Source organism: Colius striatus, chromosome 21 (genome assembly GCF_028858725.1).
Source record: "Colius striatus isolate bColStr4 chromosome 21, bColStr4.1.hap1, whole genome shotgun sequence".
Classification (NCBI taxonomy): domain Eukaryota; kingdom Metazoa; phylum Chordata; class Aves; order Coliiformes; family Coliidae; genus Colius; species Colius striatus.
Window position 1 is genome coordinate 3432177 of NC_084779.1, and position 27328 is coordinate 3459504.

The following is a 27328-nucleotide window of genomic DNA, read 5'->3' on the forward strand; positions in this document are numbered from 1 at the left end:
CTGGTGATCATTAGACATGTGTCTTTGGTAAAGGGAAAGCAGAAAACTCTGGTTAAAGGACATCACCTCTTGTAAAAATCCATCTGGAGATGTAAAAGGGAGAAAGAAATCCCAGAAGTACAAAAGCAGCTGGAGCATAAAGAGCAGAATTTGTGGGACTGGTGGCAGAGAAGTCCCTCACCACTGAATACAGCTGTGTGCTGCAGGTGAAAGGCTCCTGGAAGTTTTGTGAGCTGCTCTGTAAGTGGAAAGTGAGAGACCCACGTTAATGAAATGGGATCAAATGTTGATGCTGTGACAGTTCCACAGGGTCAAGCTGAAAACAGCAGCAACTGTCCCCTCGCAGACGGGCACCCGCCGGCTGAACGCAGACTTCAAGGGTCCTGCTCAAGTGATGCCATCAAACCAGAAGAAGCCTCCTCAGATACCTGCTCAGGGAGAACAAGAAGCAGCTTCTCAGGGAATATTTGCTTTGTTTTCTTCTTCAAAGCTGAAGAAGCAGCAGCAGAATGAGAAACTTCAGGAATGAAGAAGGGAGGGGCTGGAGCTCCCCAGCCCACTGGTGATTAGATACGAGGTGAGAAAAGGCTCCAGTTCTCCCTGAGCCAAGAAGACTGTGGGCCAAAAGAAATGCATAAAAGGCTTTATAACATGCAAGAGTTGAGGTAAAAACATAAAAGACAACTCACCAAATCATGAGAGTGACCACACCAGAGGCAAGGCCTTAAATACAGTCAGAGCTGAAGTTTGGAGCCGCAGGGCTGTAATGAAACAGGATTTGGTGCCAAAGACACTGCAGTTGCTGAGCCAGAGGGATGAAGACCTGTCAGAAAAAAAAGGAGATTTTGGCATTTAAGGTGCACAGAGTGACAAAAGTAATAATCATCTTGTGGTTTGTGCCCTGTGTGGCAGGGAGCTGTTAAGCAACACAGGAGCAGTGCTTATTCAGTTTCCAAAAGGGCATTAACAGTAAAACATGTGGCAAAAGGGGGGATATGTGAATTGGTGTAGAGTAAAAGTGAAAAGAGGAGCCCCTCGAATGCAGCTCCTGTGAGAAAATGTGTTTAAAACAGAAGCACAACAGGGTTGGTGTTTCTGGCAGAACAAAAGCACCTGGCATGGCTCTGGGTGTGGTGGAAATGGTCAGTCTCTTGACAGGCATTTCACAGCTCGTCCTTGGGAATGACAGCACTAGGTGTAAATGATCTGTTTTAAAGTACAAGCTGCACTGTACAGTCCAAACCCAAAGCTGTGAGCAAAGCTCCAGGACTGCAGAAAGATGTCATCAATTTGGATGGCTTTTCAGGGAAAAAGAAATAAACCCATGAATCAGTTGGAATCCTACCAGTGCCCTGGCACCTGGGAGGGCAGGAAAGGCATTGAAATGCTTACTTCTTCTTAAATATATTTGATGCTGCTGATGATAGTGCTCTGCTCAACTCTGACAGCAGTTCCTTGCTGCAGGGAGACTCCCTGGCCACACATTTCCTTGTCCAGAACTGCTCCTTCCTCCTCTGCTGGGTCGTAGGTTGCAACAGCTTCACTCCTCTGTCATTGTCACACACAGCACTGAGGGAACAGGGAGAAGAATGACACAAACCTGCCCCCAAAAATGGGGCAGAGGAGACTGAGCAGGTTTGGATCCTGCTGCTTTGCCTTGGTGTCTTATAAGCCGACAGTAAAGGAGCACATGCCTTCTGGTTCCCCTCTCCTCCACCTCCTAATCCCTCCCCTCCCACCAGAGAGGCACTGCAAAGGGGGAAAAGGCCAAAGAACACATTTTCCTCGCTTTGCACTCACAAGGCAAGATGGGAATGTTGAGCAAAGTGGAGTCATCTGGCTAAGGCACTTCCAGGGCTGTTGGGAGCAGGAGACAAAGAACTGCAGGAAAACAAAACATCACAGGGTTAACCTGGCGTGGAGAAGACACAGAGCGAGGCCAGGCCTCGGTCACACCACCTTGGCTTTGAAAGGTGATGTTCTGGGGTGTAATGTGCTGTTGCAGCAGCCATCAAAGAGGAGGAAAAAAGTTGGAGAAAGCTTAGACAAGAAACAGTGGATGGACCATTATTGCAAACAGGACACATCCACAGTGCTCTGAGTGGTGTAAACACTTTGTAGAAGCGCTCACAGGGAGGCTTCCCATCCACGGGTGGGACAAAAGTGCCCAAATAAAGGCATTAGTGCCTGTACAACCTTCAAGTCATAGAAACAGAGACAAGGAGAGGTTGGCAGCACACAGGTAGGGATTATGTTTAGGAAACAAAGCATGAGAAGCTGCTTGGGTAAGAGACTACAGCTGAACTTTGGAGACAGCTTGTAGAAAGTGTAGTCATGGCAGAAAAGAGAATAGGAATAAGCAGGGAAGGGAATTGAGAGGGTGTACCTTAAACTCAAGGGATCAGAGCTTCTGTTTATTACCTCAGGGAACTCTGCACACACCTGAAATTACCACGATGGTGGAAACACCATCATGGGTCTTGGTCAGTGATAACCCTCACCTTGGGCAGCTGAGGCACGGGTAAAGAAACAGCAAAGTGAAGGAAACCCCGCAAAAGGGATCGTTCCCATGAGTGGGAACTTGTGTGTTCTGACAGAAAACGTCCAGCTTGCAGCCAGATCGCTGGTGGAATGAGTGTTACCTGTGACAGGCAATTAACACAGCTAATGAGAGCGGCAGGCTGAGGCAAAGCAAGGGCAGGCGCGGCAGGAACAGCAAACGGCGGCAGGATGGACCAAGCAAGAGGCGAGGAGCAAAGATACAACACTCCAGAGCTGGAACGCGCGTAGGATCCGCACGGCTCTGGCGGGGGGTGGAAGCTGCAGGGGCACGGCGGGGCTGAGGGATGGCACGGGACAGGACGGGCACCATGGGGCTGAGGGATGGGACGGGCACCATGGGGCTGAGGGATGGGATGGGCACAGTGGGGCTGAGGGACAGCACGGGACAGGACAGGCGCCATGGGGCTGAGGGACGGGACGGGACAGGACGGGCATGGCGGGGCTGAGGGACGGCATGGGACAGGACGGGCACCATGGGGCTGAGGGATGGGACAGGACAGGATGGGCACCATGGGGCTGAGGGACGGCACGGGACAGGATGGGCACCATGGGGCTGAGGGACAGGACGGGACAGGACGGGCATGGCGGGGCTGAGGGACGGCATGGGACAGGACGGGCACCATGGGGCTGAGGGATGGGACAGGACAGGATGGGCACCATGGGGCTGAGGGATGGCACGGGACAGGATGGGCACCATGGGGCTGAGGGATGGCACGGGACAGGATGGGCACCATGGGGCTGAGGGATGGGACGGGCACGGCAGGGCTGAGGGACAGGACGGGACCAGCCGTGCCCTACGGCGCCAAGAGACACGGCGAGACCAGCTGAGCATGACAGACGAGCTGGTCCCAGCTGAAGGGGTCCCGGAGCTGAAGAACGGGCCGGGACCAGATGGGCCTTGAGGGCCAGGACAGGACCAGCCAGGGCTGAGGGCCGGGGCTGAAGGACGAGACCAGCCGGGATGGAGGGCCAGGGTGGGGCCAGTGGGGCTGAGCAACAGGATGGGACCAGCCAGGGCTGAGGGACAGGATGGGCTGGGGAAGATGGAGGGGACGGGACCAGCCGGGGCTGGGAGACAGGACAGGACTCACTGGGCCCTGCGGGGCTGAGGGATGGGACCAGTCATGCCCTGTGGGACTGAGGGACAGGACAGGACTGGCCGGGCACTGTGGGACTGAGGGACGGGGCCAGCCGGGCTCTGTGGGACTGAGGGCCGTGCCGAGGCTGAGGGGACAGGACAGGACAGGACTGGCCGGGCCCTGTGGGGCTGAAGGACAGAACAAGCCGGGGCTGAGGAACGGTCCAGGACCAACTAGGGCTGAGGGACGGGGCCAGCTGGGCCCTGTGGGGCTGAGGGACGGGACAGGACTGGCCGGGCCCTGTGGGGCTGAGGGACAGTCCGGAGCCAACTAGGGCTGAGGGACGGAGCCAGCCGGGCTCTGTGGGACTGAGGGCCGTGCCGAGGCTGAGGGACAGGACAGGACTGGCTGGGCCCGGCGGGGCTGAGGGACGGTCCGGGACCAACTAGGACTGTGGGACTGAGGGCCGTACCGAGGGGACAGGACTGGCCGGGCCCTGCGGGGCTGAGGGACGGAGCCAGCCAGGCCCTGTGCGACTGAGGGCCGTGCCGAGGCTGAGGGGACAGGACTGGCCGGGCCCTGCGGGGCTGAGGGACGGAGCCAACCAGGCCCTGTGGGACTGAGGGCCGTGCCGAGGCTGAGGGGACAGGACTGGCCGGGCCCGGCGGGGCTGGGGCTGTGCCAGCGGCTCCGGCGCCCTCAGCGGGCGGCGGCGGGAATCGCGTCAGTGCGGGGCCGTGGGCAGAGCGCGCGCGCGCAGGGCCGGGCCCGGCCCCGCCGTCTGTGGCGTCCCGCCGGGGGCGGCGCCGCGCATGCGCGCGAGCACGCACCCTCCTCCCGCCCCCTGCGCGCGCCGCGGAGGCGGAGACGAGAGTGGGGGGGCGGTGTTCGAAAAATGCCCGCGGCTTCCCATTGGCTGGCGCCGCCGAGGCCCCGCCCCCTCTGGCCCCGCCCCGCCCGCGGCCCCGCCCCCGCCCCTCTGCCCCGTTCCCCCTCCCCCCCCCCCCCGCCGGTTCCCCGCCGCCGCCGCCGCCATTAGAGGGGCCGCTTTGTACGCGCCGGGCCTTGCTGGTGAGTGTGTCCCCTCACGCACGCTGCTCGCCCGCCCCCGTGCCGTGCCGCGGCGGGGTGAGGGAGGCGGGGACACACCGGGCCTGGTAGGCCGCGGGGTGGTGCGTGTGAGGCGCGGGGGCGGCCTGGCGGGGCAGCCGGAGGGGCCCGGGAACTCCCCTCGGCGCCGCGCCCCCTCCCTGACAGGCCCCGGCGGAGCGGGGGGGGGGAGGCCTGTCGTGACGAATCGCGACACGCCGCGCGGACAGCGGGCGCTGTGGCGGGGGGCTGCGCGGCCTGCTTCCTCCCCCGCCTCGTACCCGAGGAGGCCCGCGCCGCGCCGGGCTCTCTCCCGTCCAGGCCCAAGGCGGCGGCCTCGGCCCTCGGGTGTCTCCGTGGCGGGGCGGTGCGGGCCCCGCGGCCGAGCTTGGGGCCCCCGGCCCCTCGTTGCCCCTCACAAAGGAGATGTGGGCGTCAGACCCGCGTTCCGCTGGCACCTGGTCAGCAGCAGCGGAGGTTGCTAGGGAAGGTCGGCGGCAGAAGGGGCTGGTAGGACTACGGCACAGGAAACGATTGCAGTTCGTTACCTTAGGAAGTAGCTCGGCTCCCGCGGTAGCCTTCCCGCGTTTGCGTTGCTCTCTTGTGGGGTTGGTTTCTTTTTTTCCCCTCTACCAACTCACTTCACGAGAGGCTGGAGAGGTGCAGCCGCTCGAGGAAAAGCTCTGTCCCAAGACTTCCAAAAGGAAGATCTTCAATCCCTTTCGGTGCCGTTACAGGTTTAACTGTGAGACTGCGAGTCACTTCAGAGTTCCGCCCTGAGACCTCCGTGTGGTGGTCACGGCCTGGTTAAAGAATGTTAATTACCCTCCTCCCATTATTGCACATGCTTCTCCGTAGAGAAGGCTATTAAATTCCAGTCTGCAATGGGACTGTTCCACAGGGGTTTTCATTCGGGGTTCGTTATTCTTGCCACTCTGGAGTGTAGTTTTGGGGTTAAAACCTTGCAAAGACTGAAGGAGAGAAGGTGCAGTGTACTGAAGTCATAGCTGATAGAAGGTTCTGACAGTTTACTGTGGCCCAGGATAGCTCCGAACTGGGAATGCTGCTCAGCACAAATCATTCCTGCTGTATTATAACTATTTTCACACTCCCCAGTGTCTGCAAATCACAGGTGACTTGCTTAACCTGTGCCACAGAGGAGAAGTCTAGATAATGTGGGGTTGTGGGTGTGTTTGTGTCTTTGAAAGTGTAGCAAGGCCTGACAGTTTGCTCCCATCTGTGGTGTTTCACAGGTTAACTCCTTTCAGGAATCTTATTTGGCTGCTGAATTATTTCCAGGTTAACCAGGGTGACACTTCTTAGTTCTTATCAGGCCTTTTGAGCATTTTGAGATTTCCAAACCTGTGTCTTGTTTGTTTGTTTTTACCATAAAAAGTATTTTTAGTGTCTTAGTCTTTGGCAAGCAGCCCTCTGAGTCAGGAAAGGTTCAGAAGCACTTGTGTTTATAAACAGTGTCACACCATGAAGCTCTGCCATGTGAGGACTGTGTGTTTGAATTATTTTTGCTTTCAGAATATATTTTTTCTCTTGAATTTCCATCCCTTTCAATGGGAACTGGTGTGTTTTCTTGCAAGTGACTCAGAGTTCTCTGAGGATTTGAACTTCTGTGAGAGATGCTTTACATTGATGAACTCTAATGTGAGGTGTGAGTAGATTTGGTATAGATTGCAAGGAAATCCTAGCTTTTAACATATATAGTTTTGTCCTGTAGAACAGTGAGTGATCACAGAAAAGAGTTGGAAGGGACATTGAAAGCTCACCCAGTGCAACCCCCCTGCCAGAGCAGCACCACCTAGAGCAGGGCACACAGGGACTCATCCAGCTGGGTTGGAATGTCTCCAGAGAAGGAGCCTCCACAGCCCATCTGGGCAGCCCCTGCCAGGGCTCCCTCACCTCAACAGGGAACAAATTCTTCCTTGTGTCTCTTTGGAACCTCTTCTGTTCCAGCTTGGAGGAGGGTTTATATAGTGTTTTTTTAAAACAAAGCAAGGAGGGTGTTGCCTGCAAAAAGATTTGTACCCAGCTGTGTAATATTAGCAGCTGGAATTTTCCTCCAAGTGTCAGTTTGTCAAAATTCATCCTGTTAGATCGTGGAGTTGAGATGGTTCACCTGAGGCTGTGAAACTTTTTGTCAGTGGATTTTCATAGAATGCTGAGGGTTGGAAGGGACCTTTAGAGCTCAACCAGTCCAACCCCTCTGCTAAAGCAAGTCCCACCTAGATCAGGACACACAGGAATCATGTTAGAGTAGTTTAAAATGCATGACCTAAACTTGTGCTAAACTGAAAGCTGAACCCAGTGCACTCTCATAGCTGTTTAGTTCCTTAGCTGTTTGTGGCAGTGCATCTGAATCAAGGACCATCCTTGCTAAAAACCCTTCCAGCGCTGTTGTCACCCAGAGATTTGTCACTGACACGATCCTGAGCATCAGTGCAGAGAGGGATTATCATTAGACAGCTGTACAAGCAGCAATTCTGCTTCGTATTAATCCCTTAGCTGAAGTTTTGGCGAGTTCCTAGGTATGGTGATGGCATGATTTAAGTTGCACACTGCTTGGCTCTGGCTGTGTGTTTGGGAACGTGAAGAAAAACTCCTGGCTATAGGAAAAGAAAATAATCCAGGCCACAGAAACGATCTTCTGTATAGATCAAAGAGTGATGGAGAAAGACTATGAAACCTCTAGTGTTTTTTTCTTGAGCTGCTATTCTTGGTGGTGAGGAGCAAGTGGAGGTGAGAGAGGAGTTGTTACTTCTGTTCTAATGAACAGCTGTTGAGATTGAGATGATGTGGAGCTTGGTGTTCTATCCCTGCAGAAGTGAGGCACTGAACTCTGTCTCTGGTGGGACTGTGAAACAAAGATGTACCTTTAGACTTAGAAACAATTTGCCTTTGAGTCTCTGTGTCATGTGAAATGTGTTGGGAGACTTTCACTGTGTATCCCTGAATCCTAATGTACTTGGGATTTGTTGTTCCCCTCCTTAATGCTGGTACAGGGAAGGAGTGGATGGAAATAGAAACCATAATGCTAGTCAAGCCAAAGAATTTGTTGCCTGGCAAGCGGTGAGCCTTTGGATCTCTGTATTGGACCACTTTAATTGAAGCAAGATGGATTGCAATGCTTGTAGCAGCGTGGGACTCAGTCTGTAACAGATCTCTGGGAGACTCAGCCACGAGAGAGGTGCAAATACAGCCTTCATCAGGAGGCAGGTGATTGAAAAGTCCACAGGAGTAGGAGACATCTCCCAGGGAATGGAGGTGATGTGGTGGCTGTAAGGATCAGGGCAAAGTTAGCCCAAAACTTGCTAAATAGCAGCAAAAGGGATGGCAAAGCCAGTCGTGAAGTAATAGCCAGATGTGAGATGAGAGGGAATTTCCAAGCAGGTTGCCAAATAAGGATTACAAGTGGAGACTAACTCATATTCTGTGCTTAGTAAGATATTTTGTTCCTCTGCACTTTTTTTTAGGCTCTTTTAAATGATTAAATACTACTGGTGTGACAGAACCAAAACAACAGGCTGCAAAAACAAAAGGGAGCTCAGTAAAAGCTGGAACATCTTTGTGAAGTGGGCTGTGTCATGCCATCAGCCTAGAACTTTTCACAGACAGTGTTTTGTAAACCACAAGTTCGTATCAAAGAGGTTGCAGGATGATCTGTTCTGTGACAATACAGATCCTGAGGGGTTTGGTAAGGTACCTTCTAGCCCAGCTGGGTTTTTAGGGAAGGGCTTTGAGGATTTCAGAGGGCTGTAGTCTTGAAGAAGTTGGCCAGCTTGCAGGGAATCTTGAGGCATGTTTGGTTTGGATCTCCATTTTTGCTTTGTGAAAATATTGACATTTCCTGTGCTTTTTTTCCCTGCAGCTTCTAGCACGTTTAAATGCTCCTCTGCTTTACAAACCAGTAAATAGTTACACCATCATCAACAATATCCTGTTCTTGAAAATCAGTTTCTTTGCTTTTTAAGCTTTTCTGATAATAAACAATCAGTCTTCTTCTCTGGAGACATTCAAACTCACCCGGATGAGTTCCTGTGTGCCCTACTCTAGGTGGTGCTGCTCAGGCAGGGGGGTTGCACTGGATGAGCTTTCCAGGTCCCTTCCAACCCTCACATTCTGTGATTGATTCTTGCTTCTGTTCCCTGTAAGCTTGGTGTGTTTGTATCCCTTCACACTCCAGCTTCAAATCTGCAAGGCCACAAAACCTTTTCTTCTCGCCCTTTTTTGACCTGATTTCCACACCTGTGTGGTGTACCCTATACCAAGTCATGCCTAAGAGCATGTCAGTCAGCAGACTACGTGTCGTGTAACAGTAAGTGGACACCCTTGAGGGCACAGGATGGGATATACTTTCTCATTTTTCCATTGCATATTTGTTTTCAGTCTGCTCAGCCTGTGTGTGCCCTACCCTGAGCCCTTGTGACTTGGTTATTTCCGCCAGCCTGACAGTTGGCTTGCCTTGCTTGACACCTGATTTTTATCCTGAAGTATTTTCCCTTGGGTGAAATTGAAGTCAGAGATAAGCTGGGAAATCTTAAGGCCAGCAGAAATTCAAGCAGTCAGCCAAACTATGCATCAAATTAACTTTCTGTTTGTTTTAGCATGTCCTTGTATGTTTTATATTGGTAGGGGAGACTACTCCTTTGAAATATCATCCAAAATGTGTCTCACCTGAAGCCTCCTTTTCTTCCTAATGATGAGCTGTTAGATCAGAAGGAAACTGGTACATTTTTTTAATGGTAGTTGATGAAAGCTACATGTACTTTTGCCTGGTTCTTCCATTAGTGGCAACTTCCTGAGGTGGGAGACTGGACACTATCAACCATCTGCTGATCTAGAAATCCAGAACTTGGAGTTTTATGTTGCTCATCAGCTTCTTGCCAGATTACTGGCTTTGAAATGCCTTGCTCATGATAGCTGGGGAACCTAAAGCTCCAATGACCCAGAGGAAAATGAGTGTGAGTAGCTAGGTGAGAAGTACCATCCCTACTTCCATGCAGCGTTTTGAAAAGGTTGGTATCCTGATGTCTGTTTTGTTGCTGATGTGATTATTTTTATCAGACAGCAGGTCAGATTTAAGTGTACGTGAGAGTTTCCCAACACCCACCTCGAAAACCTGCATCCTCAGTTGATATGGCCTCTCCCCACTTCCCATTTCTGCATTTGTATAACTGCAGAACAGTTATGACTTTGCAACTGTTTGTTGTTAAGGGTGATGCTTATCATCTTAGCTGTGGTATGGGTTTAAAGATGTCTTAGTGTCTTGTTACATGAAACAGAGTGTCCAAGTAACAGTTGATTTGGGTGACTTGTGTTTTGATAAATATACTGTTTTATTTGGAGGGGAGGAGTTTTTTGTATTGCTGTTGCAAAACCTGATAGCCTTTTGCTTTATTTTTTCCAGAAACTTTATTTATGCCTGTTTGTAGTTGGTATTTCACAGCAAGTCCAGAAAACTACTTTTCTTAGAGTCATAGAATTATAGAATTGTTTCATCTGGAAGAGACCTTTAAGCCCCTGGAGCCCAGCCTCTGTCCCATCCCTATCACCCACCAGCCCATTGCCCTCAGTGCAACACCCACCCTGCTCTGAAACCCCTCCAGCAGCTCCCTGGGCAGCCCCTTCCAATGCCTGACAGCCCTGGCAGCAAAGACATTCCTCACATCCAGCCTCAACCTCCCCTGGGGCAACTTGAGGCCTTTTCCTTTTGTTCTATTGCTTGTTACTGGGGAGAACAGACCCACCCCCACCTCACCACAGCTTCCTTTCAGGTAGTTGTAGGGAGAGAAGGTCTCCCCTGAGCCTGCTTTTCTCCAGGCTCAACAGCCCCAGATCCCTCAGCCTTTCCTCATCTGAGTTGTGCTCCAAATCCTTTCCTGGCTTGGTATCCACCTCTGGATCCTCTCCAGCATCTCCATGTCCTTCTTGTAGAGAAGGGCCCAAACCTGGACACATTGGAGGTGCAGCCTCACCAAAGCTGAGTCCAGGGGAATGATCCCCTCCCTCCTGCTGACAACACTATTCCTGATATAAACACTCTCAACTCCATCAATATACTTAAGTTCTGAACATTCAGAATAGTCCCTAACATACAGGGCCATCCCACTGTCTCTCTTTCCCTCTCTGTCTCTCCTGAAGAGCTTGTAGCCATCGATTGTTGGCAGTCCAGTCTTTTGATCCCTCTGTGTTGAGAAACAAACTAAGCAAGAGCAGTCCTTGCACTGTGACACTTTCACAAGGTGGTTCTAGAGAGCATCGGTGTTTTGAAATCAACAGGAGATGATTCTGCCCCTTTGCTACCTTTGGCCTTTTGAACAGGAGATGATCCACATGTAGAAATGCAGAGGGAATCAACAAGCTCCTGTGTGGATCACTCTGAATTTCTGCTGATTATTCTCCTGTATTGTGGGCACTGGAAGTAGGAGTTGTGCTCTGGTAAGGTTCACTCTGGAGAGCAAAAAGACTCAAGTAGTTTGTATTGTGATCTAAACAAAGAGGTGTTTTGGGTTTTGTTTTACAACTTGAGGGATTTTAAGTCCAAGTTGGGAGCACTGTGGTGTTTGTGTATGTGACATGGTCACACACATGTGCATGTTGGGCATCCCAGGGAAAGCATCTTCTGTAGCCCCCCCCAGCTGATTTCCCCAAGGATGGATCTGTACTTTGTTATTTTAGGACTCCCTTCAAAATGCTGTCAGTTTTTCTTTTCTAGAGGGCTTCAGGCTATGTTTGCTAGAAAAAAGACATTTGATACTGAGACCAAGCCTGCTGGCTTAGTTTTCCTTTTAGCTTTCCACACTCGAGGGAGGAAGGTCCTATAGAATAGTCCCCCCCAAAAATGTGCTGGGCTGTGGTTTGTAGGTTCTCATTGGCCTTTTCCCCCCCTCCCCATCCTGAAATTTTGCAAGAAAGCTTCATTCATCTCATTTGTTTTGGTTTTGGCATGTAGTGTGTTTGCTTTTTCTTGTTTTGTCTCAGAAAACTGGCACTTTGACCAGTTCTGAGACAGGGCTGGTTTGCTGTCATTTGTCAGTGACTCTTCAGTGTGGCAAAGGGGAAGTCATAGGTGTTGCAGAAGTGCATCAACTGCCTTGAGCTGTCACAAGCATTGTGTTTTGAAGCTGGCCAACTAGATGAATGTCCTTTAGAGCATGAACTGTGGAAATGCTGGCTAGCAATGCATCTAGTTCTCCTGAAATGGAAGTCTCTGGGTCAGTTGTGCCATAGGTGTGTGCACCTGACATGGTGCTGCACCTACCTGCAGTGGCAGTGGAATTAGTTTCTTAATGTATTGGTTTATTATTTGGGGAGGAGATCTTGTAGGTACAATGATGCAGCCTCTTGCATCACCAGTCCTTGGGAACCATCACATTGGAATGCACATTCCTTTCTTTGCTGCCAGTAGCTTCTGAATGGAAACTACTTCCACACCCTGGAGGTTTAACAAAAATGCTCCTTGCAGATGAGGTTGGTGTTTGCCTGGGAAAATAACTGGGGTAGAGAGAACCTCTCTGATTGATTGAGGAGTCTCCCAATGCTGAGTAATAAGAGGGCTGTAGCTTTAGACAAGAATATGCAGTAATTGAGGTGATATTGATGTGGTACAGAGCGTGCAGCCCTGCAGTGCAGAATGCAGTGCAAAGGGCTGCAACTGTGGTGAGAGTCATCTTAAAATGAGTGCCAGGAGTGAAGTCAGGTCTCCATTCATGAGGAAGACTCTCAGTCTGGGGAAATACCTATTGAAAGTGAAAGCTTATGGTAAATTCTTTCTCATCAGAGCAAAAGAAAACATCCAGAATAGGTAGAAAAAAGGGAGCACTTGTCTCTTTCCCTGTAAAGAAAAGGACAGATTGGTGCTTGATCTTTGGATAGAAACAGAGGAGAATGTGTCTAGTCCTGGCTTGCTGCAGGTGAGGCTTTGTTTTGGAGATTTTCAAAGGGAGTGGTGAGAAGAGGAAGTAAATGATCAAGTAAACCTTCTGTTTTGCAATGGAAACAGTGGAGCACCTTCCCTTAGGTGAGAGAAACAGGTAAGAAGTGTGATGGTAGGGAGAGGTGAGACCTGATGAGGATTAAACTAAGCAGAGCCCATTCTGTGACTGTGCATGTGTTTGGAGGAGAGGTTTGTAAAGCTTCAGTTTTTCTGTAGAAGGCACATGATGGTTACTTTCTTTGTCCAAGACTCCTTCATTTCTCTCAGTTGCATGGGCTTTAGTTTGGAAGGGGCATGGTGTGGGTCTCCAGCATTAGCTATTTTCTGCCTAACAGATTAAAGCTGCTAGAAGCTGGATCAATGTGTCAGCTCCTGCTTTCCCCCCAAAGTCACTGACTGACTAGTTCCCTCCACACCTTGCTTGAGGCAGCTACAGTGCAATGTCTGCTTTCCATTAATGCTTGCTGTTAATTTAAAGAGCCTTTTTATTCTTTCAGATATGTTTTAACGGAGCTGGCTGCAGGTCTGCCTTACACCTTTACCATTTGTGCTCCATCCATTGCACTCCAGTTTGCATATATGTTTTAGCATCTTTGTTGAATGCAAGTTGTTGATTGTCAGTTGTGTTAGTCATAAGCTGTAAGTCATTTAACCTTCTTTTCTTTTGAATCTTTAGTTTGTTAGATACATGCACGTAGACGGTTTTGTTTCGTTAATTTTCACACCACATCTTTTCTGTACTTTAGGTTGAACTCCTCACTGCACTGTGAAAACCATTAGGAAAACAAAAAGTCCTTGGGGTTAAAACCTGGGGCTCCACAGTGTTCCCTGCACTTGGGGCTAGACATTAATTTAAATGGCGACTGATCTGTCTGAAGCTGAACCCGTGCATCATAAGGCGCTTCCACTCTTAACGGGAGCTCAGCTGATCCACACGGACAAGTTAAGTGAGGTAGGGGCTGGCCCGTTCTCCAAGCTTGCCCTTGGATCAGTCCTTGGCTTCCAGTCCTGCTGAAGGTTACTCGGTACTCTTTCTCCCCTTCTTCTTGGAAACTCAACTGGGAGCCTAATAAACCCTGGAGGCATTCTCCTTCCCCTTCCCTGCTTTCCCCAAGCTGTTGTATTTGTCCAAAATGCTCATCTCATGTAATTTGAAATGGAAGTTATTTCCTTTCTAACCCTAAAACACAAACCTCTCCTCTCCTAATATGCTTTAAAGAACCTGAAAAAAGCCCTCCAAATGTGACCAGAACATTTCTAGATACGCTGCTTTGATTGGCTCTAGTCCCATCCCACAAGCTTGCTGCTGCTTTTCCAGGACCTGGCCTGATCTTTTGTGTGCTTCTTACAGAAAGCTGAAGACGACACGATGCCGATCCGTCGCTCGGTCAATTCTTCTTCCCGGGAAACTCCTCCCAAAAGCAAACCTGCTGAAGGTGAAGAGGTCAAAGCAGGTACAGTAATAGTTCTAGAGTGTATCCAAACATAGGCTTGTGTTCTGAAAGCCCTGGAATAAACAAGCCAACCCTCACTGCTGTGATAAAAGTGGTACTAATGATTAGCTTCTTTTCACAGGCTTTTCCTGGCTTATAGGGAAGTTGTATTTTGCAGCCACTCTATTCAATCTGAACCCATTTGTTTTGTCCTTTTTACCCCCATGGCAAAGCACTGACACTCCAGACAGGGACATAAAACTAAATACAATCCTTTATAAGCTTGCACATTCTTTAGAATAAAGGTAGAAGTGGGCAAGTCTCAGTAAGGACAGGAAGATGCCTTGAGGTTAAAAAGTGGAGGTGATGAATGGAGAAAAACAAGTATTTTTTTCCTCTCCTGAGCAAAAGGATTTGACCTCAGTGTGTCATATTAGGCCAATATTGATGTGTGTGGTCTTAGCAGTTTCACCTCACTTTCTCAGAATGTGTCATTTCAGTGTCATGTGGTTGCTTTCACTGACTTTGTCCTCTTTAGTGTCAGAAATGCATAAATTACCTGCAAAACAAACTATGAACACCCTGCAGATTGTAAATACTTGGGAGAACTATGCACAGGAACGTAGCAGGAGTGTTTAAGCTCCTTCTCAGAGATACAGAACACATGAAGCAGTCATGATAGACATCTCTCTATACAAAAAGTGGGGAATGGTAGTTTATATGCATCTTATCTAGCAGGCAGCCCAGTCTCTGAGCTATTGTCAGCTAAATATGCTGGAATGACTTTGCTTGGTAAGTTGATTTGATCCTGCTGATAGACAAGTGCTTCTGCAAATGCATGTGCAATCTAAATCTCTGCCAAGTCTGGAAAGATGTGATTGAATGGTTAAAATCCTTTAGGTGCCACAGTGTGTGATGCAGAAACAGCAGTGTTTGAAGACAAGTTGGTCGTAAACAAAGCTGCTTGTATGTATCTATCCAAGTTTCTTGAAGAGATGTATGTTTTTGCCCCTTTCTGAGTTGAAAAACCACATCAACTTTAACCTAGGGGAGAATGCTAGTGTTTCATGGTACTGATTCCCACCAGGGGCCCTCTGATGAGGGATGATTGCATTAACTTCTGGAGTGAAGAGGAGAAGTCTGGGGTAATTAGTTCATTGTGGAAATCCTACATGATGCTGTTGGAAGTTATTCAGGCATTTGGTGGCTGATTGCACCTGACTGAAGCTCTTTTCATAGAATGATAGAATTGTTTCAGCTGGGAGAGACCTTTAAGATCATTGAGACCAGCCTTTGTCCCAGCCCTGTCAACCACTAGACTAATAGTTTTGTTCACTTCTTTAGTTACATTCAAATCATCTGATAAAATTAAAGAAACTATCTGATGGGACATAATTTTGGGAGCCTGTCCTTAAGTTTTGGAGGTGGGAGGGGGGTTATGGGCCTTCCTGAGGACTAGAGGCTTGATTTACCAGTAACTGCTTGAGTTTTCACATGATTTAGATGCAGAAGCCACCTCTGAGGAATCTGTTGGAGAAGAACAAGAGACTGAAACCGTGCCTGCTGCATCCAGTGAAGCAGAACAGCCAAAGGAACCTGAGAATGAAGGGAAAGGGGAAACAAAGTCCTCAGAAGAAACCAAAAAGGAGTAAGGCTTGCTTAGTGCTCAGTTCAAGCATTGGCATAGGAGACTGAAGAGAGTCAGGTTCTAGAGATAGAGATGGTGGGAGATATGGGGAAAATAGGATGGGTCCCTTAAGGTGCTTCTGTTTCAGAGGAAGAGGCTACCAGTCAAGCTCTCCTAGAACATGTGTGAGGCTGAATATCAGGACAGAGTCTCTTTTCTGCCAATGGAAACATCAAAATGGACTTGCAATGATTTTTGGTGTCAGATGTTCCGGGCTGGTTTGTTGGTTTTGTTCTGTTTGTTATCTTGTTTTACAGTGTCTCTTGTCTTGCTTTGTATTTTTTCCTAAGTGAGAAGGATCAGTCTAAGGAAAAGGAGAAGAAGGTGAAAAAGACCATTCCTGCCTGGGCTACTCTTTCTGCCAGCCAGCTAGCTAGAGCACAGAAGCAAACTCAGATGGCTGCCACCTCCCGTCCCAAAATGGATGCTATTTTAACTGAGGCCATCAGGGTAAGCAGGAGACAAAGATGTTTCTTTTGTTAATCTATTATAATGCAGAGTAATTTGTGCACTTAAAATGCCCAATTTCAGTGTGCTGATGGGACAGATGATAGTGCTGGGAAACTTGCTGTGTAAGACGCTTCTGCCTGCAAGCCCACGGAGCTGAAATGCAAGTCCATGATGGTGATGGGAGCTTATTTCTTTGGTTAGAATTTGTTTCTCTCCCTGATTACATTATTAGAAACAGCTAGGATGACATAAGCTGCCTGATTGCAGCCATCCTTTAATTCAGTGTGCCTCCTAGCCATGTTTAACTTGATTTACCTTGATTAATCCATCTATTTCATACGTGCCTTCCTCAGCATTAGCTTGTTCTAATTCAGGACAGATGGAGATAGTGTAAACTAGCATTCCAAAGTGGTGTTGCTCTTGGTTTACTGTATCCCTCCTGGTTGTAAGAAGAAACCTGTTTTGTAGTAGTGCTGCTGCTCTCCCCTTCAGCCTTAGTTCACATGTGTTGCCTTCAAAGAGGAGCTTGGACCTTAGTTGCAAGATGGCCTTTCCAGCTGCCTGATCTTCAGAATATGAACTTCAACTTGGCTTTTTTACTAGTTTACTGATGTCAATCCTTCATCTTCTTAAAAAAACCCCTCTTGTTCTGACTTAATGATTAGCTGACATTATCAAATGACTTAAGCAGTTGTCCAGTGTTGGTTTGCCAAGGGGTGTCTGTGTTTTGTAGTGCTTGTGCCATGACCAACACGGGAGTAGCTGAGATGCCCTTGCTATGCTGCTTTTGTGTGAAAGGACAAGTTAGATGTTTTCTTAGTCATATTTTATACTCTTGAGTCACTGTAAGGGAAGAAAGCTGGCCTGGATGCCTTAGCTCAGTCTCTGTTCTTCCAGTTCCATGGCCAGTTCCTTTCAGTGCAGGGCTCTCAGCTCAGGCTTTGCCTCTGTTGCAGGCGTGCTTCCAGAAGAGCGGCGCCTCGGTCGTTGCGATCCGCAAATACATCATCCACAAGTACCCTTCCCTGGAGCTTGAGAGGAGAGGCTACCTTCTGAAGCAAGCCTTGAAAAGGGAACTGGAGAGGGGAATCATTAGACAGGTAAGAACTGCTTTGCAGAGCAATGCTAGAGGTCTATGGGAGGCTCTTAAACTCCATTGGAGGGTCTCTGGAGCAGTCAGCTTTCCCCTTATGGAGGTTAATTAACCTCTATCTCTACTCTGTTGCATGCTGGCAGAATTTCAGCATGGTTCTGTCAGTCAGAGACTCTGCATGGTTGGCATTTGTGCAATATGTGACCGTTTCTTGGTGTTGTGTCATACAGCATTGCAGCAGTGTGGGTCTTCAAAGGGAGTTTAACAACTCTTCTGCAGCAGAGTGTTTCTTTCACTGCTGTAATTTGTGCCTGTCAGATCTTTTAAAGTCTCCTGGTCAGGGCAGCAGAATGTGTTCTTAATGTCTGCCCATGGTGTCTGATTTTAGTGACATGTCAGTGGGTTCAAATCAGGCCTGTGCCAGAACAGCCCATCCTCAGGGTGCCAGTGGGTTCAGAATCTGCATAATAATGTCAATTGGTCTCTTTAATACCTTAGTTGTTATTCCTGTGAGTTACTTTGTTAAAGGCTGAAGTGGACTTTCTTTTGAACTAGGTGAAAGGAAAAGGAGCTTCTGGAAGCTTTGTGGTGGTGTCTAATGCAGGAAAAACTGTTCCAAAAGCCAGAGATAGAAAGGTAAGGTGGATCCTTTTAAACAACACTCTGAAAAAACCTTGCACTGAAACACATGTCTTACAAAATGCAGCCTAACCCCGACCCAAACAGTATTCTCCTTTTTGCTGTACTGTTCCTCCCCAAGTACAGTAACTAAAACACCCAAAGCCAGACTCAGTAAGCTAGTATGAGAAAAACAACCTAAGTAGACTAATCAAAATCTTAGTTTTAAAATGTTTACATTAAACCCCTAGGCTTTGGTTCAGAGGCAGAAAGCTGAATAACCATGAAGCTCCTCTTCTGTCTTTACCTGGTAGAGAGAGCTGCCTCTCAGGTATTGTAAGAGAGCTTTATGCTACTGCTGTTTCTGTTATATCTGTTGCATGGATAAATGGAAGGCTTCAGTCTTCAGGACTGTCAGATGAACATTTTTCCATCAGCTGTGAGAGCAGAAAGAAGAAAGTACCATAAGGCTTTTGGAAGCTGGTGATGTCAGGTGTATATTGTTGTGAAGCAGCAAAAGTGGGATGGGGGGTGGGGGGTTTGAGCCTAGTCCTCACAATGGGTCGTGGTTCCAGCACTGCTGCTCTCCACTCCCTGCTGCCTGGGTGTGTGAAACACATTTCTGACACTGCAGTTACCAAATGCTTGTCTGGAATTGCTGATCCCTTTGTGGCTTAGATGGGTGAACCCAGAGAGTCTTGCAATACCTTGGTGCTTATCTCTTGGCTGCTGGGGAGACCAGAAGCCTCAAAACCAAAGGAAACAGTGACCTTTGGTGCTAGAGCACTGAAGGAAACTAATTGCAGTGTGTGTAGCCTCTTTTTAAGTAGAGCTCACTGCCACTGTGAGAAGTTTGAGCAAGGCACCTCCTTACTGCTGGCACATCACTTGTCTTCACCAGATTGGTGTCTTTGTTCCTAGTTACTTTCTCTGTGTTGCAGCAAAACCAGGAGCTTGCTTTTGAGCAGTTGAGAGTTGAGCTGCCTGGCTGAGCAGCACTCTCACCCCTTTGACTATTTGCAAAGCTGCTCTTTGGCATCAGAATCATTCAACTTCAACCCATTTGCCCATTGTCTTTCTATGTAAAGAACTGAACTATTTCTTTTCCCCATCCCTCATAGTGGGAGGGATGGAGGAAAATTCAGAAGGGAGGGTTGGCTTCAGTCAAGGTCTCATTCTGTCATCTGAAGATGAAACTGCAGTCCTGTTTTTAGCTGTTCCTTTTTGGGAAGGTCTGACCTGTGTAAACAGGCCTTGGCTTGGGTGGCTTTTACCTTTTAGCCTGTCTCGTTGATGGCCAGCAGAGGAAAATGCAGAGGAACAAAAAAGAAGGAAATGATTTGAAATGCTCAGCAATTCCTGTTTGTCAGGCTCTCCTCGGCCTCCCAGGAACATTGCAGCCAAATTTGCTCCTTTTTACTTTAGCTGCTCAGCTTCTGAAGTTGTTCATTTAAAGAGCTGCCTTACAGAACTTGACTCTCCAGCAGTGTGGCCAGGGTCAGGAGCTCTTCTACCCACCTGTATGTTGATGGTTCAAGAAAGCCCAGAGTTTTGGGCCCCACTGATGTGTGAAAGTAATGTGTATTTCAGAAAAGCACTTCAGCTTCGGCTGCAGAACAGCAAGTCAAGCTGGAAGACATCCTGCCGCTGGCTTTCACCCGCCTCTGTGAGCCCAAGGAAGCATCTTACAGCCTGATCAAGAAATATGTGTCTCAGTATTACCCCAAACTCAAAGTAGACGTAAGGTAGGTGCAGCAGAGCTTGCAGAGCAGCAGCTGCCACGCAGCCTTGTGGCTCTGCCTCACGTCACCGTGGTGCAGTGCAGCGTTTCCGCAGGCGGCAGCCAGGTGGTGCTCTGCGTTGATCTTTGTTCCCGACGCCGACACCAGCGCTGCTCTAACCAAAACCAGATCCCTGGAGCTGCGTGGGTGTGAAAGCCTCTCTCCTCGGGGAGCTTGTCCCGTTTGGTTCTGGATGCTTTAGCTGCACACACCACACTAATCTTTAAGTGGAGTGTGGGTCAAGGCTTGGGGAGGAAGCAAATCTAGAAAAACCCTGGGCATCACCTCTGAGAGGAGCTTGTACTCGGTCCCTGGGGTGTCTGTGAGCTCACTCCTTGCCCACCAACTCCAAATATGCTTCTCCAAATGAGTAAATGCTTCCAAGTGAAGCTTGTCTCCTTCTGGATACGCCAAGGGAGCGCTGCAGTTGAGTTTCCACCAACATCTGTCGTTCTTCCCGTGTAACAGCACTTGCTGACAGATCTCCATTTAAAATGTCTCTAGGTAGGCAGATGCCACTTGTCAGTACTGCTGTGCTCACACTCAGTATGAAGCATTGTTTCTCTGTTTGTTGTTTTGAAGCTGTCAGTGTGTGTCAGTAAAGCTTTATCCTCCTGTGTTTCAGACCCCAGCTGTTGAAGAATGCCCTGCAGAGAGCTGTAGAGAAGGGCCAGTTAGAGCAGATCACGGGGAAGGGAGCGTCTGGGACATTCCAGGTCAGAGCCAGAATTCTTCATCCTTTGTTGACTGTACTGACCACAAGCCTTGGCTGTAACATGCCCTTCCCACCAGTTTCATTGGGTACACCTTTCTTCAGCAGCCTGTCACATTCAGGAGCTGTCAAAGTATGAAGCAGTAGGACTCTTTATTTTCCTCTCGATCTACAATTGTGGAGCCAGACCCCTCTGCCCTCCTTGCTTAGTGTGCTCCACGTGCTGCCTCAGCTCTGCCTGTAGCACAGTGGGGGAGATGGTGGGGTAAGCTTTCCTTTCCATCACTAATTGTCAGGACAGCAGGTACCCCAGATGTCTGCAACATCTTCTAGTTTGTTCTCATGTCTGTGCCCCAGAAGCCTCTTTGGGTACATTTGTTCTGTGGGATGGAGGAAGATGTGATCTCTTTCCTTCCCCGAGTGATAGGCCCTTGGGTTGCCACATCCTTGCAGTGTATTTGAGGACAATGTGTTACCAAGCCAAAGCCCTCCAGGGCAGGTGACTGTCTAGACCTGTCCTCCCAGTTAAAGCTGAGAGAGCAGCATTCCCTGGGCACACTTTTAATATCAAACGTATCTGTGCTAATGCAGGAGCGCCGACACACCTGGTGCAGAGGAGCTTGTCCTGACCTGGTTTGGGAGAATGTTGTCTTGATGCTTTTCTCTTCCTCCTTGGAAAATAGCTGAAGAGATCAGGGGAGAAGCCCCTGCTGGGTGGGACTCTGATGGAAGATGCCATCCTGTCTGCTATTGCGGCCATGAACGAACCGAAGACCTGCTCCACCACAGCACTGAAGAAGTATATCCTGGAAAACCACCCAGGGACCAACTCCAACTTCCAGGGTAAGGTACCACTTTGTCTTAACTCTTCTGTTTTACATACTGAGGGTTCTGCAGCTGCAGATCTGTCTGTGAAGCACCTTTAAACCGTTCTGTTGAGCTTGCAGGGGAAGCCACAGCTGCTTGGCTCTTTGTGCTGCAGAGATGCTCAGTGGTTTTCATTCCCATTAGTTCCTTTCAAGCCTGACAAAGGCTGGTTTCTGAGCCATCATGTGTGTTTCCCTTGTCTATAGCACATTCCTGGGAAGAGGAAATACAGCATTTAAGTAGTTTCTTGTTCAAGTCACCAAGATGAACTCATCTGTCTGTCTCTGTTTCGAAAGGCTGCAGCTTGGTATAAATGCAGTTGCCAGATGCTTTTTATTTAGAGAAGTTGCATAGTCTTAACAACCACATATCATTCACAAGCACCTCTCTTGCTGATTTGTTTGAGGTCCTTCTTTGTCTCTCACCTTTTTAAAAGGTCAAGCAAGTGAGGAGAGAAACCAACCCTGTTGTGTTTGGGAAGGGATTTGACATGTCTTTGTTCCCAGCAATGACACTAGTGTCTGTTTTGGCTGTTGCATTAGCAGAAGCAATACCTACCTGAGACTTTCAGGTAGATCTTCTGATGGCTGTTTTCATTAGTTGATCTGAACCCTGATTCTGTTGTTGAGCCAAGGTCATGTGAAGCAGGATGAGCTCGCAGCAGTGTCTGCTAGAGCCAAACCTAAAAGTGAATCAGTTGGTTACTGTGGTGTCACAGTGCTGGTGCCAGCCCCCAGGACGTGGGCCTGGAGAGCAGATTGCTGATCCTGCACCCTTGACCAGGAGCTGAAGCACAGCATCAGCACAGCTGATGGATTGACTGATGCAGAACTTACTGACAGAGGAGCACAACTTCCCTCAAAGTGCTGTGTGTTGAAGAAGTTGCCTGAGGCCTTCTGCCAATTAGGGACTGGTGTCAAGTGTGGCTTAACCTAAGGGCAGGAAAAAGAGTTTCCAGGTTTACTAAGCCCTTGCATGATTTACTTTGAGGACCACTGGCAGTTTCCTTGGTCCTTGGAGGCCTGCCTCCAGTCTTGCAAGTGGGATAAGGAAATTTCAGCTTGCAATCTGGTGTTTTCTTTCTCTTTCCATTACATAAAAGGAATGTTGATGATCCCTGCTCTGTGTGGAGATCAGTTGAGCTGTGAAAACAGGCAGGCACTGCTGAGCCAGTGCTCTGTACCCATCCCCATTTCATACCTCACACTCAGAACTGGGCTTAACTGGAGTCAGATCCTCTGTGTGCTGCTATTGATATGTGTCTCCCAGAGTAAAAACAGCTTCCTGGTGTTAAAAGCTTGGGGTTTTCAGAGAGCTCTTGATCTATGATTATCCTAATTGCTACACTAGTAATTTAATGGCTACAATCAACTCAGTTATCTCTGCAAGCCCTTCAAAGTAAAACCTTTCAGCAGAGGTAGCCTGTGTGCTGGTGAAAGTGGGATGTTGTCCCAAGTGATTCTGTTGCTGTGAAATGCTTGTTCTTGATGACAAGCACATTCCAGGAGTGTTGGATAAGGGCTTGGAGTGAACACCTTTGCATCAGTGGGACAGGACTCACTCAGGTGACAGCTCAGCCAGAGGGTTTCTTGGTATCTTTTCCATTTCTCTTTGGTACAGGCTCAAAGCTGGGCCTTGCTTTTCCCTTGGTTGGAAGGGAGCTGGATATGTAAATGGTCCCTCTAATTCAAGCTGAAAATGCTTTTGAGCTGACTAAACAACTTCAGCCCTTTGCCAGAGACAAAGATCCCTTGTACTTGCACAGTTTCAGTTAAAATCCTCACACACTGCACAAGGGAACAGGCAGCTGGAATAAAAAGAGCATCTGAGAGACTTTTAGACCAAAGATTTTCCCTGTTCAGAAAAAGAACCCAACAAAGAAAACCAACCCCAAACCACAGAACAGGGAGAGATGTGCCACAGATAAACCTCAGAACATGAGGAGGGCTAAAACAGGGTAAAGACTTCATTCCAAAACCACTTTGGAGAACAGGCTGAAGCAAGCTGAGACTTGGGTTGAGTTGGGACAGAAGTTATGTGGCACTGTTGGATGCATTTCTAAAGGAGGGATCCCTTGATAGGGATGACAACACTTGTGCCAGTCTTGATTTCTTCCTTTGGAGAGCTTCAGACCATGGTTGGTGTTTAAGACCAAGCATTTGTGTCTTGCTTTAAAAGTAACTGAGAGGATTCCCCTTTAAAGACATACTGAAACTCCCAAACTCTGTTTCCCAGCTGGGTCCCACAGCAGCAGCTGCTCTTTGCTGAGCACAGAAGGAAGCATGTGGTGGTGGTTTGGGTCTCCAGTGCTGGTTTTGTTCCCCTGCAGGTGTCCTGAGCAAAGGAGATTTTGCCCTGACTCTCCATCTCTGGTTTCAGAGGGCAGTAAGGTTGGACAAGGGGATAAAGATAGTAACACAACCTTTCTCTGGTTTATTTTTTCCCCACAGTGCATCTACTGAAGAGAACCCTGCAGAAATGTGAGAAGAATGGCTGGATGGAGCAGATTTCTGGAAAGGGCTTCAGTGGAACCTTTCAGCTTTGCTTCCCATATTATCCCAGGTAAAGAGCTTGGCTGTAAAGCAACGTTCAGGTGTTGTGCAGGTCAGCCAGAGAGCAGTGCTGAAGTCCATAGGCCCACCTCCTATTCACAGAGAAGGTTTAACCAGCATTGGCACTCTAGATGATGACATTACTTGGGTGTCTGACTGGGACTGGACATCAAGCCCATTTCAGTAGTAAGGGAAGCTTTTAAGGGCAACAAAAGCATTGGGCTCAGGATTCTCAGGTGCTCTGTGAGTGTTGCTGGACTAAACCAAATTGGCATGAGCAGGTAATGTGGTGGTGGTTCCAAATCCAGGGATGCTAACGAGTATGACCCAGCTTGTTTGCCTTTAAACACTGCTGTGGGGGAGAGGTGGGAGGAAGGGAGATGACCTAGACCAGCTACTGTGAGATTAAACCAGCTTTTCTTTTCCTGCTGCAAGTGGATATTGTGCTGGGCCATGTGGAGCCCAGAGGTGGTGACTCAGGTGTCCCAAAAAGAGCTCCTCACCTTTTATCATGTCCATGCAAAGTCCTGTGTGGCTTCAGCCTGTGGTCAGAGTTGCTGGAGTCTGGTCTTGTCCTTTGGTCTGCCTCCCTGTGCTTACACAGAGGGAGCAACAGAGAAGGGGACTCAGAGAAGGGGACTCAGAGAATGGGCAGCTCAGGGCTGGCAGCTCACCTCTTCTGCCATTGCAGAGACTAAAGAACATTGGTTTCAGATAGTAAATGGTCCTGGGAGGGTGTTTGTGGGTCAGGCTCCGAGCTGAGAGGTTCAGGGGGGTGGGTGGAGGTGCCTGGGGGGAGCCAGGGTTACCCCAGAGTCCTGTCCTTAGCAGAGTCATGCTCTGACAAGAACCCTCTTGCAGCCCAGATGTGCTCTACCCAGAGAAGCAGCAGGATGAGGACTCTGAGGAATCTGATGAGGAGGAAGAGGAGGAATCTGAGGAAGAAGAATCTGAAGAGGAAGAGTCAGAGGAGGAAGAGCCACCACCAAAGAAGAGGTATGGCATCATGAGAGACCAGTGGGCTCCTCCAGATGAAGTGACTGGCTTTGTGGAGCACATGGCTTTGTCTCCTGCTGTTGTTCTTTACCCACGAGGCTGTTGCTCTGAGGTGTTGGAAGCAGCAGTTCCTCATTATGCTTTCCTCCAGAGATCATGATCTCCCCCAGTCCAGAATCTGAAGCTTAACCTCTTTCTTCCCCCCTCAGATGAGACAAGAGCCTGCATTTATCCTTTGGATTGCCTTTAGTCTCCTCAGGTCACCTCTTGTGCTTTAGGGATCTTTCACCTGGGACTTGCCATATTTATGAAGCCTTTCCTTAGGAAAGCTTCTCCCTGATGCTGTTACTTATTTGCAGGTGGAAGAGCTGCCTCACAACATGGATTTCAGTGTTGTTGGTGAAGTGATACAATCCCATTTAGAGAGCAGAGACACTGCTTAGGTCTCTTAATTGTTCTGAGAGCTGACGTGGATTCCTTGTCGTGATTTCTCTGTTTATGTGAGTTTGAGCACTGTGGGGACTGAGGAGTGCTCAGAATGGCCAGATCCTCCTGAGGAGATCTTGCTCTCTGGGGTTTAGCTAATGGGATATATCCCTGCAGGAAGAATCACAGCATGGTGGGGTTGGAAAGGTCCTGCAGGGCTCCTCCAGCCCAACCCCCTGCAGCTCCCACCTAGATCAGGTCACACAGGAACCTGTCCAGGTGGGGTTTGAAGCCCTCCAAGGAAGGAGCCTCCACACCCTCCCTGGGCAGCCTGGGCCAGGGCTCCCTCACTCAAACACTTTTGCTTTATGTTTGAATGGAACTGTTTGGTTTCCAGCTTCATCCCATCAGCCCTTGTCCTGGCACAGGATACAACAACAAAAGTGTCCCTGGATGCCGAGACGTGCTCTGTGTGACTCGGGCAGCAGCTCTGCTCAGGGTGGTGGTTGTGCCTCTGCTCACATGCCTGTGCTGTCTCTCTCTCTCTGACAGGCTGCAGAAGAGACCACCTCCAAAATCACGGAGCAGGGCCCCTCCCATGAAACGAAGAGAGTCCAAACCCAAGCCAAGGAAAACCCCTGCAGCCCGTCGGGGCAAAGCAAAACCCCCTCCCAAGGTTAAAACCCCTGCTAAGAAAGCCAAACCAGCAGCTTCATCTATCAAGAAAACCTCTGGTGGCAGCTCTTCCAAGAAACCAGCAGCTGGTGGGAGGAAAGAGGTGAAACCCTCTGCCAAGGGCAAATCCACCATGAGGAAATCTCTCCGGGCAAAAAAGTAACCGAGCTTTTTCTTTCCACAGTCAGGGAAGTCTCATGGTCAAACCCACCTGGGTTTGTGTAAGTCAACGTGCATTTGTTATTTTAGTTCTGATGCTTAAACACTTGTTCCATTTTTATTATTGGGGTTTGGTTTTTTTTCTCTCTCTCTTGATTCATGGAGGTGGGGGGTTGGGGGGAAGCTGGAAACTGAATGAAAGCAAACCCGAGCGTCTGGGAGCTGGCCACGCTGTCCTGGCGCCTGCCCCTCCCCTGCAACGACTCACCTTTGGTTCCTGCAATCACTTTTCTAGGACATACATCATCTGTACATTCTCTGATGGTCCTCTTTTGGGTTTGGGGGGGTTTTGGGGGGGGGGAGGGTTGGCTTTGAAATCTTCTTTCAGAGCAGATCTCTCTGTCTTTGAGACAAGCAGGAACAGGATGGTTGGGGGAACGTTGATTCTTAAACGAGAAGGTACACACCGGCTGAAGAGCCCTCCCTAGAATCCCCCCTTCCCCCCTGCACGGCGAGGTCCTTAACGCTTCTGTCAGGAAGCTGTGTGTATAGAGAGCCCCTGCCCCCAAAGCCTCGGCTGCCGCTGCTGCTGCTTCCAGCTCGGCCCCCGGCGCCGGGGCGGCCCCTCGGAGCTGCGGGTGAGTCAGCGGCGGCTGGGGCCGGGCGGGGCCGGGGCCGTTCCCGCTTAGGAGGGTCATTTGAATCCCTTGTTTCTGTTACTTTCGAACCAAAAGCTTATCCAAAAGTCTTCTTCTGAATTCCAACTTGTAAGAGATGGAAGAGCCTGAGTTTTGTCACCTCTTGTTTGCCCTTGTTGTGGTTTTTGAGGCGAAGGTGGAGAGCTGGGTGATTGCTGATGTAGAGATTGTGGAGAAGTGAAGAACGTGCAGTTTGCTAAAATAAACTGAAACTAGATTCCAGGCCTTGCTTTCTTCTGTCCCTCCCTCTTCCTCACCACAGCCTTCTCCTCCTGGAAGCATATTGAGGAGGGAATTGCAGCCACCACCGAGGCAAATGCTTGTTAAAGCGTTGAAAGACTGGGGCTGCTTTAGCCCGAGCCCCACCAAGCTCTGTAGTTGCACCAGCTTTGGGGCCTTTCCCTCCCCTGGTTTCTCCAGAGGCAAAGGTGAGCAAGAAGAAAGCTCTGTGAACCTCTTGCTGCTCCTTTTCCCCATCTACCCCTCATCAGTGGGGATAAAGA

The 27328-nt window shown here is 49.1% G+C and overlaps 1 protein-coding gene and 1 long non-coding RNA gene across 4 annotated transcripts; one reads left to right on the forward strand and one right to left on the reverse strand.

Annotated features, from left to right (window-relative positions):
• Positions 1-1420: 1420 nt before the first annotated feature.
• LOC133627445 (uncharacterized) lies at positions 1421-5468 on the reverse strand. Its single transcript, XR_009820200.1, has 3 exons — positions 5279-5468; positions 1801-1881; positions 1421-1569 (listed from the first exon to the last, which is right to left on the reverse strand). It is a non-coding gene; the product is annotated as an uncharacterized LOC133627445 (long non-coding RNA).
• HP1BP3 (heterochromatin protein 1 binding protein 3) lies at positions 4642-26248 on the forward strand. 3 transcript variants are annotated; one of them, XM_062012964.1, is made up of 14 exons: positions 4642-4712; positions 13425-13630; positions 14030-14132; positions 15012-15077; positions 15615-15759; positions 16089-16248; positions 17205-17348; positions 17897-17977; positions 19550-19704; positions 20366-20456; positions 21136-21295; positions 23770-23881; positions 24733-24867; positions 25846-26248. In XM_062012964.1, the coding sequence occupies exons 2-14, from the start codon at positions 13535-13537 to the stop codon at positions 26129-26131; spliced, it is 1734 nt and encodes a 577-aa protein (XP_061868948.1). In that variant the 5' UTR covers positions 4642-4712; positions 13425-13534; the 3' UTR covers positions 26132-26248. The 3 variants fall into 3 exon arrangements, with proteins under 3 accessions (XP_061868948.1, XP_061868947.1, XP_061868949.1); XM_062012963.1 differs by lacking the exon at positions 4642-4712 and adding an exon at positions 9577-9757; XM_062012965.1 differs by lacking the exons at positions 4642-4712; positions 15012-15077 and adding an exon at positions 9582-9757.
• Positions 26249-27328: the final 1080 nt, after the last annotated feature.